An 18,996-nucleotide genomic window follows, 5' to 3' on the forward strand; every position below is an offset into this window, starting at 1 on the left:
AAATTAGTATCACCCTTGTGGCCCCCGTGCAGTGGAAAACCTTAATTCTTTCATTAAAAGGAAATGAAAATTAAAAAAAACACGGATCCATCTGTGCACCTATAAAATGGGCACAGCAATTTGTCTCAAATATGAATGAATTTTAAGAAACATACGGGATATGATGAACATTGACCTGACGCCATGATAGTAGGATCTATTAGTCGTTTTATATACAATGCATATACCGTATTGTCATAATACCAATATTTGTCATTATATATAATGAGTAATATTTAGCAACGTAAATGTGCAGTTCATATGCACAAACGAATACTGATCTTTATGATATTCAGGTCTTTGTACATCACATATAACATGTCACATAGGAGGTCATACGTGTTGACCTGCATCTATTGTATTTGTTCATCTGTGTATGGAGAGGATTAACGCCATTAAACGCCATTAAAACTCCATCAGTATTAGGGCGTAGTTCAGTGAACTCACCGTATTGCTATTCCAAGTACTTTGATAATACAGATAATATGTATTAATGGGTCGAGGCGATTGCATTGAAAAACCTAATAAATTATTCATAACAGTTACGTAATCAATCGATAGTGCGGACACTTTTCATTTGCAAACCACCAAAATTCGTGATCTTTTAGCGTTGAAAAAGAAACCACGTGAATAGAGTGCCCTCTCAAGAATAGGTTCTCTGTGATGTATATGTACTATGTGCCACAAATCAGACCACGAGACTGTAAAGACATGTTCACCGTCAATTCTAGTACCGTTACCGACTACCAGACTACCAATTGTACATCTTTTGTAGCATCTCCATCTATTATAAACACGCAATGTAACATATACAACACCAGTGACCTTCAAGTCGTTCTTATTTATCTCATCTTTGTGAATATTGCCTCCAAGTTCCTGAGTGCTCCGTATTTTCCTCTTGCTACTGGATTTGTTTTAGCAGTTCTTGGATCTAAGAAAAGGAACAAGTACGCATATTTTAGAGGTTTTGGAGGATTTGGTAAATGCATTGGGTACGTTTGTTGCACTTTATTTCTCTTAATAGTGATGGTGGTGCATGATCACTGAATTTCTTATGATACTCAAGAAAAAGGTGTATGGAGATATCACGATTTTCAAACGCCTTGATCGTACGCCCTTCGATCTATTCAAAACCACTCTTATGTATCGCAGCGAGTTCGCGTATTTAGCCAGTTTTGACAATTTTGACACCAACATCGTATAAACCGCACTGTTACAAAAGTGATTCCAATCATTTGATTGATTTTTTTTGGATTGTCTGGTTCAATGAACATTTCATCAATAATCACACGTCACATATGTAGCCGACTTGATTCATGTACACGAATCGGATTAAAATATAAATTTAGATTAAATTTAAATCTGTCTTTAAAAGCAAATCATCTGTAACTGAAAAAGTTAATATTTGGTTGTTAGTTAAGGGGTACTACACCCCTGTGGTAAATTTGTGACTATTTTGCATTTTCTCAAAAATAATAACACACTGGTAACAAAAGTTATGTATATTATTGGGGCAAGGAATCCAATTACTACACTGACATTTCAGTGACTCAAGACAAGCGGTTCAGTATATATGATAGGAAATGAGGTACATCCTAGTATAGCGGTACCTCTTTTCTTATCATAAATAACGAACCGCTTGTCTTGGGTCACTGAAATTCCAGTGTAGTAATTGGATTCCTTGCCCCTATAATATACATAACTTTTGTTACCACTGTGTTTTTAGTTTTTGAGAAAAATGCAAAAATAGACACAAATTTATCGAGGGGTGTAGTACCCCATTAAAGGTTTTTTATTTATACTCTTATTAGTAGGCCTAGGCATGTCCACTAAAAATTGAAGTACTTTTAAATTGATTCAGACCTAACTTATTGGCTGGGAATTGATGAAAGAAATATTTTGGCGTTTAAATAATCTTAATCGGACGTTTCATTCCAGAGATATGGCCTTTCGAGTGTCACGGTTTTATATAGGGCTGCTAGAACATCATGAACATGTTAAAAGTCCGAAAAGGAATACTAACAGAAAGTGCAACATTAAGGTGCTTTTTCTTAATCTATTTATTAACTAGCGTTATCTGGAACATTACATTTCCTTATAACAAAATGAAATAAGATCATCCTGAAAATTTAAGCGATTTTGTTGACATACAACAAAAAATATAAGACCTCAAAACCCATAGTTTGTTTGGTGGAACCTCAAATAATTATGACCATAGACTGATAGATGGCTGCCATGGAAAATATCTCCATAGAGGAGCTGAACAAAAAATGCATTATTTCAAATGAATAGCGGTAGTCTTAAACATTGTTCAATCTTTTAAGGTCAGCACATTTTATCTTCAAATATGATTATATTTCATCATGACATAAGTTTGGTAACATAAATCACTACCAATTTTGAGAAATTTGCTCCAACCCAAAGGTTATCTTTTACTACATTGAGCAATATACTGTGTGTGTGCATGGAAGCCATGATGGGAGCATATCTAAAATGCACATGGTGGTCAGAAGTCCCGGTCAGAAGTGCATAATTTGAGATGGGTTTTGGCAGGCTTAAACATTCTTTAATTTCTTAACATCCTGTACATTTTATCTTCAAAAATAGTTCAACTCATATTTTATGAGTATGTAAGTTTGCTTGTCTGAATCAATCCAAATTCGGAGATATTTGCGTTTCAAGACCTGATGCACAGAATGGTGTCACTCAACCTGTTGTAGTTCTCATCTCGTTATTTTTTTCTTTAAAAAAAAGTTATCTCTTGATAAAGGAAGGTCTTCTCTATTAACTGCCCAATCAGGAAAGAGTTTGGTTAATGGTTTCTGATGGAATCAGGAATGTCTTGAAACAACCTGTTTTAGGTCTAAATTGGGCCAATGCAAATACTGCATACCATGGGTCTTCCTCAATTGATTAATTTCTGCATTGGCAATGCACACACAACAGTAAATGCAAAACCGTTCTAGCATTAAATTTATTGACAGTGGGCATCCCTATTATTAGGTCCACTTTAGCAGGGATCGATACAAAGGGATAGGCATCCTAGTATTACATAACAAACCGGAAGAGGTAGTTTAAGTCTAGACAATAGGCGGATTAGCAGCCATTTTGTCTTCTACGTGATTTTATTCACGTGTCCTTATACTTTAGTACACAAATATATAAGTTAACAGGTTTACAATTTTAAAATTATATTTTGTGTATACAATATATTCTGTAGTAAATCGATCAAATGACGGTGATTGTTCAGGTATTATATGCTTGATAGAATTAAATTGTCTGACCAGTTAGTATTCTCCTCCGCCGTCAGTGTGATTCCAGTCACTCCACGTACCGTGTAGACTATGCCATAGTCGAATTTTATTAAAAATATGTTATTATTAGTCATGATGAACCCATTTCGTTGAACTCAAAATTATACTGATGTTTATTAAAATTAAAGTATTCAATAGTAAAATGGTCATAAAGAGTTAAAAATATCAGATGATTAGTGACAATAAAAGTAATTGAATGCAACATTATCTTGCATAATTATAATGGCTCACTTTAATACTGAACAATTCTGATTTTGGAATCTACCAGTTTATTGATAGCGAACCCCGAAAATTCGACTATGGACTTTGAATTGTAAGCAGAACTTTACCCCTGGACTTTGCTCTCTAAAACACACTGTCAAGCATACTTGTTTATCAGTCACATTAACCACAAGTACGCGCTAGATGTTTGATGAGAGATTAACTTTCGCGTCAACACAAAAGCGCCGCAAATACCCACAGACAGTTGTGTACGGTGTAGTTAATGGTAATGGCGCGGGCCCAGAAGATTTAAACCACAGCGAGATATGGGCGACCAATCACAAGGCAGATCCATTTAAAGATGCATTACATCATGGCCAATTTTAGTTAGGCCAGAAATTGGCCTAACTCTCCATAGAGTCCCGTGTCAAAAATCTTAACCGCAAGGCAAAGTCAGTAGTCTACTTGGGAAGCTAACAAAGAGAGGGAGTAGGGTGACTGAAAAGATCAGATGTGAAAATCTATCAATTGTGCACACATTAATTAAATCAGAGTTTTAAGCTTAAATACAATATCCAGAGTATGCACAATGGACAAGTGGACTACGGGAAAGAGAGGGAGTAGGGTGACTGAAAAGATCAGATGTGAAAATCTATCAATTGTGCACACATTAATTAAATCAGAGTTTTAAGCTTAAATACAATATCCAGAGTATGCACAATGGGCAATTGGACTACGGGGTAGTCTACGTACCGTGTTGCGAAGGTGGAGGAGACTAAAGCTGTATTGACGAACACGCATGCGTTAAAAATGATGTAGCCTTAAGGTTCGTTCATACTACCACCGCTGCTTTGCGATACGGTGCGTTACCGCATCGCATCGTACTGCAAACTACTGCATTGCGATATCGCAGTGAAGTTAAATACATTTTAACTTGCAAATGCGACGAGTTGCGTTGAGTTGCGGCAAAGTAATCGATATATCGGCATCGCAAAGCAACGCATCGCAAATGCGGTGGTAGTATGAACGAACCTTAAAGGAGGATTTCGTGATCCTAGCATCCTCTTTTTATGACATTTTTCAGTAGATATCCACGAAAAAAGCTTATTTCCAAAATTTCAGTTGATTCCGATTTTGCGTTTCCGAGTTATGCATGATTATGTGTATTACACTGCTCCATAGACAATGTGTTGTAATTTCGTTCTGGTGCACCAGAACGAAATTCAAATTTGGCGATATTTTTGCTAAACGAATTAATCTGCACGAAATATTTGGTACATAAGCATTATGTAGCCAGAGGTATCCAGTGGTGTAAAAATCTCAACTTTTTTTGGGAAAAGTGGGGGGATGAGGCTGTGGATCACGAAATGCCCCCTTTAAGTCGAACAATAGCGTGACGTAGTTCCCGGCATTGTTCCTATGCACTTTCACCCCCGCTTTCACCCTCCTGACTTTAGTCCATAGAAATCCTTGTGGGATGCTGGTAACTACGTGAGCACACCAACACGGTTGCACTGTAGATAGGGTTTTCATACCCACATATCACAACCGGGAATCACGACAAGTGTTGCTCCAGGACTGCTATTATTAAATGCACTATTCTTTCATCATTTCTAATTCTGCAGATGAGGCATGACTAGCAATAGAGATAAATTGGACCGTACACGGGACCGTACATTGTTAGAATACAGCTATTTACTGAGTAACAGAGAGACTACAGGCTCGGATCTACCTGAAATACTACAAGATTCCCGACAAGAGGCCGATAATAACAACTATGAAGAAAGTGAATCTTCAGATCTATGTGAAATTATACTACAAGAGTCCCGACAAGAGACAGAGAATAGCCACTATGATGAAGAAAGCAAATGTTCTTCACAATTTGCAATGGTCCATATCTCCAAACAATCAACATTATTTGCGTTTTTCTTTGTCATAACGGGTTTCGCAAGAGATATGCTCCTGCCGTACATTTCAGTATATTTCAGGCAACTTGGTTTCAATGCAAAGGAAATCGGTTACATTGGATGCGTGCAACCATTTGTATCTATATTTTATTCGCCATTTGTAGGCTATATTGCGGACAAATATTCAATAAACCGGTATATCATCACTGGATCACTTGTGGGTACTGCTATCTCTTATATGTATATGTACTATGTGCCACAAATCAGACCACGAGACTGTAAAGACATGTTCACCGTCAATTCTAGTACCGTTACCGACTACCAGACTACCAATTGTACATCTTTTGTAGCATCTTCATCTACAAACACGCAATGTAACATATACAACACCAGTGACCTTCAAGTCGTTCTTATTTATCTCATCTTTGTTAATATTGCATCCAAGTTCCTGAGTGCTCCGTATTTTCCTCTTGCTACTGGCTTCGTTTTAGCAGTTCTTGGATCTAAGAAAAGGAACAAGTACGCATATTTTAGAGGTTTTGGAGGATTTGGTAAATGCATTGGGTACGTTTGTTGCACTTTATTTCTCTTAATAGTGATGGTGGTGCATGATCACTGAATTTCTTATGATACTCAAGAAAAAGGTGTATGGAGATATCTAGTCCTGCCAGAAAGACTTCAGTCTTTATCATAAACATAATGACATCTACGGACCAGTTACAGTTACTGGAACTATGGAGATATCACGATTTCCAAACGCCTTGATCGCACGCCCTTCGATCTATTCAAAACCACTCTTATGTATCGCAGCGAGTTCACGTATTTAGCCAGTTTTGAAAATTTTGACACCAACGTCGTATAAAACGTACGTGTTGCATAGAAATATGGTGATTTTACGACATGTCGAATAATGCAACGCCCCTAATTTTCAGCACGAAAAGTCTCATTTTGGAAGTAAGTCATGATATATGGATGCATTGTGCGTAATTATAGAGGGCCAGTGGATTCGCGCTATCATTATAGAAAATTATTTGAAGAGCCCTAGGAATAAAAATTGTAGTGTAATTCACGCCAGATACAATTTCTTTTTATGACAAAAATAAATTTTTGTAATCGATCGAAAAACAAGCGTTTTATACCAATTTTAAATTTAGCCTGAATGTAGGAGCATCGGATAGGCCTAATACTAATAGGCCCATGCAGGGAAATAGCCACTATATCAAATCAGAATTCTTTACTCCACTTATTTTTAATGTTTCATGAAAATTGAAACATTTCTTGTGTTTTTCTTTATTTTTTGAAAATTCCCTAATTTTTTCTAAAATAATTATTGCTAGCCAAGAGGGAATGTGATATGGTTTCCATAGTTTGAGGGGTGGTTAGTAAGCCTAATATCTAAATTCTTTCGCAAAATTTGTTTTGATAAAGTGTTTATTTTTAGAGAAAAATAACTTTTTCTATTTTTAAATTAGGGAAATATAGAAACACCCATAACCCATTTTACGTACGTTAAGGGCTGGGGTATGAGCGACCTTGCAGTACAGGTATCTGGAGAAGGGAAGCAACGAGTTACCCCAAATCACAGCGACAGGTAGTGACTGGGCCGCCGAGTGCTAATATATATTTATTTTGGAAGGTTCGTGTTTGTTTTAAATTTTGGGGCGTTTTTCCAAAATTTCATATTTTTAGCGATATTTCAAAAAAGCGACATGCCAAAGACAAATCTTTTTGCACATACTTTGTTATTGCTAATACAACTCTTTTTCTGCATACCTACGTTACAATTCGTTGTGGTGATTTAGTAATATTATAAATTTTGTGACTGCATTTTTGCGTTTTCGATGCGATTTTAGGCTTACCGTGATTTAACGTTGATATCTGGTCTTGCTCCTTTTATAATTTTACTTTGACCGTCGGCTTTTGTAAATAACAGAATGTAGATTGGCTCTGAATAAGTATCGTAGTCCTCTTGGTGGGTTTTTTCATGATATAATTAGTTTGAATTTGCATGTAACAACCCAAAATCGACCTCTGAATTCGGGGTTGAATGCTGTTTCCGGAATACCTGTGGACTCAAACAAGTGCACGAGTGGCGACTATGGTTTTATACTTCCCGCATTCATGATTGCGTCAACGCCTAATAATATACTTCTTTGTATAGGTTGAGTGTAGCTGGTATACAAAAAATTGGTTACATGTCAATGACCATTAACTTCAGGGATAGATCCTTTGCACGCCTTTCTATCATGCAGTATCTTTACCCACATACATGTGCCCGTGTCACGTGCCAATATTGCGCAACGTTAAAGGTTAATATATATTTTTGACATGGAGAAGACTGTGTGCTTCTATGGCCGAGTGGTCTAAGGCATTGTGGTTTCTTCGTTGCTGTTCTCAGTGTCGCTTGTTCGAATCCGAGAGTCTGTTTCTTTTTCTTATGCGCTGATTTATTTTTCCAGCGTAGGTCCTAGAAAAACTAATTTATAATATAATTTCTTTTTGTATTATTTATTTATTTATTTATTTATTTATTTATTTATTTATTTATTTATTTATTTATTTATTTTTCGATTGATTATTTGATGATTGAGTGAGCAGATTTATCGATTGCTACTTTAGTTGTGGGACTTCTATTACAGTTTGAATGACATCGTACATTAGTATTGATTTGTCCGTGAAACATTATCAAGAATTAATATCACAGGTTTTATTGCAGATAGGAAGTTGGCTTAGTGATACTATCTGTTGATTCAGAACCGGAAGGTGCCGGGTTCGATTCCCACCTATGTCTATTTTTTTTAAAGACTTGGAAAATTACTGCAGTAAGTTTATTTGGCGCGCGATCTCAGTTATTCATTTTCTGATGGCTGTGCCTCTTACAGGCACCCTCCCTCTGGAATCCAAACCACGGTTCGCTCATAACACCTCCCTTAATACCAGAGAAGATTTCTCTGGTTAATACGGTGTTAAATATTGCTAGTCTCGGTTCCAAACTGGATTGTGCTCATTCGTCACGAAGGAGAACAAGTCAGCTGGAATAAAGGCTATAATATTTGATCTAATCTAATCTAGGTCGATAGAGTGCATAGTGATTGAAAAAATAACAGTAAGCTGCCTAATTCAAACAGGCCGCTTTTGATTTAAACTAAAATTTTGACTTAACATGCTGATTAAACTTAATTGGGTTTTTTTGTGCTCCCCAAATATTATAGTTGCCCAAAAACATATATTTTGGTAGATTAAAGATCACTCCATCCATACAGTCATCATGACTTTACTTTCAAAATGAGACTTTTTCGTCTTGAAAATTGGACGCGTTGCATGGACTTAGACATGAGGTAAAATCAGCATACATGTATTTCAACGTAGCATCTGCGTTTTATTCTACGTTGGAATCCAAAATGGGAAATCGCAATGTCATGTTTTGTACGCAAAGTATCACACACATTTCAATGGGGCAATCTCTGCGTATGAATATTGCGTTTAAATTTAGTTCATTTTTAACACATCGCTGTATAAAGGTCATGTTTTTTTATACTGGGCACCTAAAAAGGGTGGCTTTGTTGCATTCTTACTCATCAAGACGTGTTTACATGCATGTAGCTTGTTTATTTGATATTTATAATGAGCTTGTTTAGTACTATTTTTTTCCTTAGACATTGGTCTTTCAATTTCTGAAACAAAAAGTTATGATTTTCATTTGTACTAATTACTGTAACTCGTGAAGTCTAATTAGTCAGGGGTGGCTCATGTGGCGAAGGATCATGTGGCGGAGGATCAAAATGCTGTACAATGGTGATCCTCCGCCACATGATCTTCAATAAACATTATTGATGGATTTCTACTTATATGTACTTGATCTCGGCCAAGTGATATCATGTTTAGCATTCATTGCCTCAGTATGTGTTAATTAGACAATTAAAATTACTAATTACTTGTTGCTACATTAATAAAGTTCGTTGCCCTCTATGTATTTGAATAGGGATTTAATGTAGACAACATTCAAAAGGGTGCTATGGACAAACGAAACATGATAAAAGACTCAAATGTCTTAAGCAGACCTTGGTTGTGATCCTCTTTACTTCAGTAAACTAAAAACTAGTAAAACAAGAAAGTTTGCGACAAATCTGAAAGAGCGCTCTCATGCTCACTTTTGTTCCAAAAAGTCCATTTTTACGAAAACGCTTTGTCGAATTCTCTTTTAATTTTCAAAACTGGATTGTTGAGCTTATTTTACATCTAGTTACATGCCTCAATCATGAAAATTTGCATCTCCAGTGCCAGATAATGGGTGTTTTGAAGACATTTATATAAATATTGATACTGATTTTTGACCACCCTGTATTTACATAATTGAAGTACTTGACCGCTAAAAGTTCCATATGGCTGGGTGGGCAATTAAGTTAACTATATTAAACATGTGTCAAAACTTTACATTATCAATGTACGTCGAGGGGTAACACCCCTAACTGAATTAATATTTTCATCCTTATTTTGCTTGTTACACCCTGTATATTATATGGGTCACCCTGTATAATGACTCCCATTGTATTGTTTCTGAAATCATCTGAGTATATGCTCTCAGAATATATACTTTTATTGGGTTCTAATGTAAACTTTTGAAGTTATAGTACCAAACCTGTAAAAGCATGTGATTTGTTTGAAAAATACACATGCAACGCAACTGGTGCCCAACATAAAAGGCATGACCTAAACCTATTTAATGTATATAAAGCGCAGCTTTCTCCTGCGCATTTTGATACCTCTTTTGTTGCTCTACGATATCATTTGGTCGAGTTATGGGCACTTGAGTGGTTTCAAGCCCGGGCTTCAAGTCGGATTTTGAAAGTTGCACTTAGCTCTGCATTCAAGCCAAAAGTACTGTGACCAATAAATGACCATTGCTTTGCGACGACGAATCAAGGCAGTGATAGACAGTGATTGTGAGCAGAAAGAAAAAAATGTCAGCAGAAAGAGTTCATGAGAGATAAGTAAAGGGTAGCAAGTATTGAAGTTGGAAGTCGCAAGAGTAAAATAAAGTAAAGTCCATGGTTAAGTAAACAGCAGAGCACATCGTTGTCCTTTGTCTTGATTTGTGTGTGTGTGTGTGGGGGGGGGGTGTACTGTACACGACGAACGCATATGAATAGGACGGGGAATAGGAGCTAAGTGCAACTTTCAAAATCCGACTTGAAGCCACTCAAAGCGCCCATAACTCAACCAAATGATATCGTAGAGTAACAAAAGAGTTATCAAAATGCGCTTTATATACATTAAATAAGTTTTTGCTATATATTTCAGTTCCCGATATATCTGACCATCTATAATCGTTTCGATACTTTCTGGGTTGAGTTTATAAATTCAGTTCCTCGGGCTATGTTTATTGTGTATTTGTAAAGTGCCCCTTTTCTAGCACATTTATGTACTTTTAAATAATAGTAATGTGCCTAGATTGAGATCGCTTGTCGATCAACTCCATAAAATCAAGAGGTTCATGAAAAGTTACACCTTGAATGCAAAACATGCACTTTCAAAAATTACTTAATGTATTATGGTTAGCTGTGGTTCTTGAGATATGTGTCGTTTTATGAAAATGTTTCGTTTCGACACTCTTTACATCCTAACTCAATAACCACAAGACTTACAAAAGTGTAATTGTGACATTTAAATTCTTCGTCAAGCCCGAAAATAACCAAAACAATTTTTGAAAGAGACCAGGTTTTAATGTGCATCCTCCCAGGACTCTACTAAACCAACTTTTTTAGTTTAATTTTATGGTCCTATATCACATTCAAGATGTTAACAAAAAATATTTCCCGGCACTCCGGCCATATTCAAGGTTAAAGGTCAACACAGTGGTCAAATTTCAAAGTTACTCAAATCTGGTTAACAAGCACACCAAATTATTCCTCTCATTGCAAGGATTCAGAAAAAGTATAGTTTAACCTACCTGTGTGCTTGTTAACCAGATTTGAGCAACTTTGAAATTTGACCATTGTGTTGACCTTTAACCTTGAATATGGCCGGAGTGCCGGGAAATATTTTTTGTTAACATCTTGAATGTGATAGGCCCTAGGACCATAAAAGGAAGCTAAAAAAGTTGGTTTGGTAGAGTCCTGGGGGATGCACATTAAAACCTGGTAGATACCCGACTATTTAATACTGCGACAGGATACGACGATTCGACCAATAATTGTGGCCTTTCACCACTGTTCATTGTGTTCTTTCAGACTGTTGGTATCTGGGGTGACACTTCATATGACTGTTTATACATATACCCACTGTTTTGTTGATGTAAAGCAAACCAAGTATTTGGCGTGTTTCTTGATGTCTTCTGTGGCGATGGTACTATCAGCACCTATAGCATGGTGGATGAGTGACGCGTCTGGAGATAAAAAGGTGATCACATCTGTTTTATTTCTTTGTGTGCTTTTATGAATAAGAATGATTGAATAATAATATATAATAAGTCGTGTTCACACTGTCGGACTTAAGTCACTTAATACCGGTAATAAGTCACTATTACCGGTTGTAAGTCGCCTGATACCGGTAATAACTCACTTATGTCCGACTGTGTGAACACGACGTTAGTCTATTTTGAAACGGTTAGAGGTGAAAATTCCCTTCCAATACAATTTCTATGTCAATTGCATGTAGTCCAAATAAAATAAGTTCAAATCGAAGATTGTCTAGTTAACATGCTAAAATCGTTGGCAATAGTAATGGTTGTTACTCTTTTTAAAACCGGCACACAGCACACTTACGTTGACTCGGTATAGGACACGTGTATTATATATAAACGTTCGAATTTTACAAATCGGAAAAAAAGAAATAATAATATAAATAATAATGATAATAATGACCTCAGAAAATGCACTTACGAGAAGTTCCGTTTTTTAATAAGAGAAAACGAAATTCCTTCAAAATGCCTCTTCTGGTAGGCATACACTTATTTTTTCCCCCGATTGGTAAAATACGAGCGTATAATCATGATAATTATGCACGTGCACCGTTACCGAATCAACGTAGTTGCAGAGTGATGGAACGCATGCGCGTATTTGGGGGGGGGGCTTTGGGGCGCCAGCCCCCCGGGGTAAAAGCAGGGGCGGCAAAATGAAGGGCGGCGGAAGAAGGGCGGCAAAAACAGGGGGGGGCAAAAACGAAGGGCGGCAAAAAGAATTAGTAAATAAAAAAGGGCGGAAAAATTTGAAAAAATATAAAAAATTGTGAAAAAATGGAACTATACATCAAAATGTGCTGCTTTTAGGGCGCTAGCGCCTGAAATCGTTTTTTTTGTTTTTTTGCTCTTCACTTTTTCAAACGACCGAGAAAAAAATTGGGTCAACCTTTTCGGGCTTTTGAGGAAGGGGCGGCAAAATTGAATTTTCTTCAGCCCCCCGGGGTTGGGGCGGCCACGGTACGCCACTGGAACGTGCACACGTGCATTGACATTAGCCAATTTCTATGGGGTGTTCAGAGATTTTGAGGTCAAAGGTCATTAATGGGTCACATCACGGCTGTGTTCGTGGTGTTAGACCACAGCTCTGTCTAGTTTTGTTTTGTTTTCAATTAACTATTATTTTTTTGTAAAACAGGCAGAGAAACCAAAGAAAACGTACTCATTGGCAGCTTTGGTTAGCAGTCTCTTGAAATTACGATACATCAGTGTGGTGATTGTTATCACGTGGTTAGCTACCGCTTGTGGTAAAATGAGGATATTTGACTATTGGTACATCAACGCCCTTGGTAAGTCCCGATGTCAGTATATACGAGTTACGACAAGAATTGTTAGGCTTTTGCACTATACGCCGAAGATCGGTGAGATTTATAGAGTGATATAGTTGACCTGACTGGTCTATATGTTTTGTGCTAAAGAAAGTAGACAAAATATAGGATTAATAATTTGTGATTCTTCTGGCGAGATCAGGGCGAGATGTCACAAGACAATTCTGAAAATAAAATTGATATTAATCCGCAATGTTATAAGTTGATTGGTCTATGTTTTGTGCTAAAGAAATTAGACAAAATATGATCCTGTGTCATATGGTACCCAAAAAGGTGGTTTTGTTACATTTTGATGTGCAGTTGGGATTTCAAAACACTGTCTCTTGAGCATTCCTTCACTTAGAAGATTCAATTAGGTCTTAAATTGAGGTTAATTTATTTTATATTACTCATGTTTTAACCTGTTTTAAAATTATTTTTAATTATTTTCTTAAGACGTTTGGCATGAAATGTGCCAAGGGTGGTTGAGGATTAGGGGCAGGAGGATTAGGGGGAGGGATTCGTATCGTAAATTTGATCTAAAACCCCCATTAAAAATTTGAATCTAGTAAAAAAATGTCTAAATGAACTCCCAGATATCTAAACCAAGTAAATAAATACAGAAGGTCATTTAAAATACTAATACTTGCTCAGAATGATTGTAAATGTGGAAAAACAAGGTGGGGTTAAATCACACTTACTTTGTGATTGTTTTTGCCCGCACTCTCTCATTTGTTAACCGATTTTCATAAAAAAGGTGTCAAAATGCTCAAGAGGATGAACCACTTCAAATGAGACGTGTAGGTAAAATGTTTGAAACATTTCATTTTTTTACTATGTAACACAAAGGTACCCCAGGTTGTGACACAGGACCATGTAGGATTAATAATTTGTGATTCTTCTGGCGAGATGTCACAAGACAAAATAAAATTGATATTAATCCGCGATGTTATAAGGTCCGCCGATTACGTAGTAGATAAGGGTGAGGAACAGACCATTACCATAGATAATCGGTGTCTTGTTGAGGTATGGTGAGCATGTTAGTCGCTCGGAAGGCGAGACCCCGAAGGGGTCGAGCCTTCCGAGCGACTAACATGCGAACCATACCTCAACAAGACACCGATTATCTATGGTAATGGTCTGTTTTGAACCGTTTATCTTACATATACGGTGAGCCAAAATAAACGAATTTGTTGTTATGGTTTATTCATTTTCCAAAAGACAAACTGGAAAAGCTGATATGATTATCTTGTGTAAGTTTAGGGTTTTCCAAAAATAAAAACACACCGAGACAGTGTAATATTCTTCCCATGTGTCCTGCGTTCGAGTCTATGAGTCTTATCTAGTGTCAATTGCAAATGATTTAATCAAATCAATACAGCATTGATTTTAACGGGAGATTCTATTCAATTCACTTGTGGTCCCACTCAATAGCCTTATTAATTCTTTATACATATTCGTAATATTAATAATGAATATGTAAATAGTTCAAAGGTCAAATTACCAAAGTGGGTGTGTTTTACCTACACATGACGGTAACTCATTTAACACCATAGAATTTATATTTATCTTTAATATACTTATAGAACAAATGTACTGAACCAAATCAACGCATATTCCTGGGTACCCTCCTCGACCTATTTTGGTTGGGGTTAGGCCGCAGATTGTTGTAGTTTTTCTACATCTAGTCTTGTGGCCTGTAATGTACTGCATTTTAGGTGCAAAATATCCTTGGTTGAACTTAATTTGTAAGACCTCATGGCTCTTGTTTTGTTACCTACTTTGTCGGAATCTGCGTTAGTTGGGAGAGGGGGGACAAAGGTAGATTGACATCCTCGTCCTAATTATACAGGCTTTAAGAGACATAATACAAACTAATTTGCATTATTCTATAAAGGTGTTCTTGGTGTCATTCAATACACACAAGTATTGTTTACCATCTTCATTTAAATCTAATATGCATAAACTTACATAATAATTTATGCTGATATTATTAAACTTTGATGCATTTTAAGTTTGTTGAAATGTCCAAAAAGTCAAATAATGTGGCCAGTGTTTCTAAATATGAACATGTACTTCTCTTGTTCAAAATTTATTGACCTGACCAAGATTATCTTGACCTGACCAAGATTATCTTGACCTGTCCAGATTATCTTGACCTGTCCACATTACTTGATATAATCGACAGTTGACCAGACTCTGAACAAAAGAAATACAATAGATAATGGAACAAAAGAAGAGGGCTAGACGTATATGAACTGATCAAATAGAGGTTCATACTCACTCATGTGATCCCCGGATGTGATCCTATCGACATGATCGACGTGATCATAGGTTTTCTCGTGTCTCATCGGTATGTTGAAAGGAATAATAAAATTCGATCAAATTGTATTTGCATTTTTAGGTGGATCTTATTTAGTGATGGGATTTGGTGGCTTTATAAGCAAAGCATTCGGGACTGCAACATTTTTTTGCTTGCCGTATATCAACACAAACATTGGTCACATTCCACTATTAGTCGCTGCATGTATTGGTATTAGTTTCAGTTGCATTATAACATCTATGATAGAAAATATGACGTGGATGGTTGTTCCCCTGCTTTTTAGAGGTAAGCTTTTTAAATCTGTATCCATTTCAACTGTTTCATTCAACGAAAATCAGAATTTTGAAAAATAATTAGTCATTTAATTAGTCATTCAATTAGTGATCAATAAATTAGTAATGCATGCAAATGACTAATTAAATCACAAAAATTGCAAAGTCATAAATTCGTCATTAGTCATGCAATTTCTTATTCTTTACAAATTGAATATTAATAAGTCATGAAAATATGTTGAAATGATGCAAAGTAACGTGAAATGATATTACCATGATTACTGTTCTTTTAGCATTATATAAATAATTTCTGCATCATTTTCCTTGAATAAAAAATTATATCTTGTATGACTAATTTAAGTTAGTCGATAATTAGTCAAATTAGACCTTTTTGTGATGCTGTACTTCTTCGGCCGCCGTCACTACTGACGATTGACTACCATCTGGCTGCATTATTTCCTTCTTCCAAGCCGTTCTGTTTTGAGCTAGACGTATGGCTGCACTGGGTTTATTCCTGTCCATTCTTTGATGTTGTTAAACCATTGTTTCTTCTGTCGTCCTCTCTTCCTTTTCCCGTCAACTTTTCCTTTTGATATCTGGAGTGTTAGTGCACTGCCACTTCCTCTAATGCTAAGGATGTGACCAAGATAGGATAACTTTCTTGTCAACTTTCCAAGCACAAACAGTTGTCTCTTCACACCAAGTTCCAAGGATGCTTCTGTTTGTTCTTTTCTCCTGCTTTAGTCATAGTCCAGCCCTCCAAGCCCTAAATGAGTACACTTTATACCAGCATGACCAGTAGCTTGATAAGTTTCATTTTCAGGTCTGTTGTAAGGTTTCGACTATTCCACAGATCCTGAAGTTCAATTATCATGATTATTCTTTCTTTTGGCTATTCCAATCCTGGCTTTGATGTTTACAGTGCAATTTACATTGGATGTTTTCACCGAGCCCAGATACTTGAAGTAGTTGACCATTTCAACTGCTTCTCCATTGTGATGTTGTATATTTTACCTTTTACCTCTGCAACAAGAAGTTTTATTTTCTTCACATTGAGCTTGAGATCCATGTCTTTGCCTAGTTACATCTATCGCGGTTGTCAATATTTTCTATTCAAGGACTGTTGTGTCGTGTACATAATTGTAATTGGTATGCCTCCTACTTTAGTCTTACTTTGACGCCATAGTAAGTATCCACACCAGCGAGGCACATGCGCCCAGGACACCACTTTCTGTGTGTGTGTCTGATATGGTGATGCATTGCAGCCATGGCGTAACTAGGGTTGGTAGCGCCCAGGACAAGAAACAAAATTGGCGCCCCTACCCCCCCTCCACCCGAGAATATCTTAGACGCGGCCGGCAATGGGGTTGTGGCGACCGATTGACGTGGCTGACTGAATCAATGCCTTCGAATAATCAATGCCCATGACCAAAACTTCATCACCTATTCCAAGTATCTTCTCCATCATTAAAGACACACCAACATGTGGACACATGGACTTTCCTGTAAGCATCTTGTTGTTCTGATGTTCTTGCTCCAGTTTTGCCCGGCCGGTTTGTTCTCAGGTTATGCATGATGATCATCAAGAGAACTTTGCTGGATATGGCTGATACATACATACATATTAGAGCTTATAAAGCGCTATTACAAAAAGATCAAAGCGCTAAGTGATACACTGCAAAAACAAGAGGAAGAACAAAAGCAAAGAGTCAAAAAGGATAATAATGATCCTTAAGAGATTTTATAAATGTTGCCACCGAGGTTGCCTCCCTGATGTTACGCAGTTCCACAACGCTGGACCAGCAGAACGAAAAGACTTGTCACCACTGCGATTTTTACCGATAGTATTCAGAAGACTGGTATCCATAGAGGATCTTGTGACGGGAACAGATGAGCGTGTTCTGTATGAGAGTAATTCCGTGAGGTATGAAGGAGCAGATTCATGCAAACATTTAAAGACGTACAGACAGAGTTTGAATTTGATCTCTTACTGGTAACCAGGGAAGGTCATGCATTAATGGTGTGGGGCTATCAAGTCTGGCGGCATAGAATATGAGTTTGGCTGCTTTGTGTTGGAGGGACTGCAAACGATCAAGGTCTTTTGATTTTGCTCCATAGAGGAGAGCATTCCCGGTGTCAAGGCGAGATATCACGAGAGCTTGCACAACTGTGTGAAGTGTGGTCCAAAAAGAGCTGATAAGAGCGATGGTCCTGTAGTTGGAACATGTGAGATTTTTTTTTCAGTCTTGGAATTTCTGAATAATAAAGGTAATAGTTGGGTTTGGCTATGGTAATTTTTAAATTAAAATTGAAATTACTACTCCAGATCAATATTAATTTAGTTTTATTTTGTTCATGTTTTCAGAGATCGCCATCGCTATTTACTCACAGTCGCAAGGGGCTTTTCTTGGCAATGCTGTAGAAAACCAATACCAAGCCACCCTACAGTCTTTAATGGCGGCATTAACAACGGGCGTTGGAGGAGGAATAGGCAGTTTACTTGGTGGGAATCTGATTGAAGATATATCCCCTAAGATGTCTTACTATATATTTGCAATTATTTCACTTATAATGGCTGTGTTTTTAATACTAACTCAATTATATATTAAGTATAAAAAAACCGCCACAAGTAATTGAAAACTAGTAGGCACGGGAATCGAACCTCTAAATTAAGGAAAAACCTCCGGATCGAATAGCGACGCGTGCACCATTACTTTCTAGAGTCTATTCTTGCACAGTATTTTTGTGGTACCCGAGAGCACATCAGACACACCAAATTGCATTCTGAATACGAGGAATGTCCTTCTGTTATCAAATAATTTAGATTTTGGATTTCGCGATGCAATTACATTAATATTATGAAGTAAACTTTATCAATATAATGATATGTAGCCTACTTGAAGTATATGTAGCTAAAAATTTTGACCTTTCGTATTGAAGATATACATTTTTTCCCCCAAAAGACCTAAACATTTTTAATATCATTTTTAACAATTCACATAATAAAATTTATATTGTATCGCAAATTTCAAAAAATCAGAATGCCATTTGGTGTGTCTGATGTGCTCTCACATCCCACAAAGAATACTTTACAAACGTCAAGTGCTATCCAATCCCTTAAGGCCATATTGTAACATTTGCTGAGGGCCCGCCATCAAGTTTGATTTTTACACGTA

At 36.8% G+C, this 18,996-nt stretch overlaps 1 protein-coding gene across 1 annotated transcript; it reads left to right on the top strand.

Annotated features, from left to right (window-relative positions):
* Positions 1-700: 700 nt before the first annotated feature.
* On the top strand, positions 701-18,457 carry LOC140167445 (major facilitator superfamily domain-containing protein 6-like). The gene is made up of 6 exons (XM_072190752.1): positions 701-1,031; positions 5,180-6,025; positions 11,692-11,860; positions 13,057-13,207; positions 15,630-15,833; positions 18,186-18,457. Exons 2-6 carry the CDS (start codon positions 5,187-5,189, stop codon positions 18,455-18,457), a joined length of 1,635 nt encoding a protein of 544 aa, XP_072046853.1. The 5' UTR covers positions 701-1,031; positions 5,180-5,186.
* The last annotated feature ends 539 nt before the right edge of the window (positions 18,458-18,996 follow it).

Source organism: Amphiura filiformis, chromosome 13 (assembly GCF_039555335.1).
Source record: "Amphiura filiformis chromosome 13, Afil_fr2py, whole genome shotgun sequence".
Lineage (NCBI taxonomy): Eukaryota > Metazoa > Echinodermata > Ophiuroidea > Amphilepidida > Amphiuridae > Amphiura > Amphiura filiformis.

Excerpts from the sequence above, each read along its gene's own strand:
- LOC140167445 (XM_072190752.1), top strand. The coding sequence starts at position 5,187 with ATGACTAGCAATAGAGATAAATTGGACCGTACACGGGACCGTACATTG. Across the intron at positions 6,026-11,691 it reads GGATTTGGTAAATGCATTGG|ACTGTTGGTATCTGGGGTGA; the intron begins GTACGTTTGTTG and ends GTGTTCTTTCAG. Across the intron at positions 13,208-15,629 it reads TTGGTACATCAACGCCCTTG|GTGGATCTTATTTAGTGATG; the intron begins GTAAGTCCCGAT and ends TTGCATTTTTAG.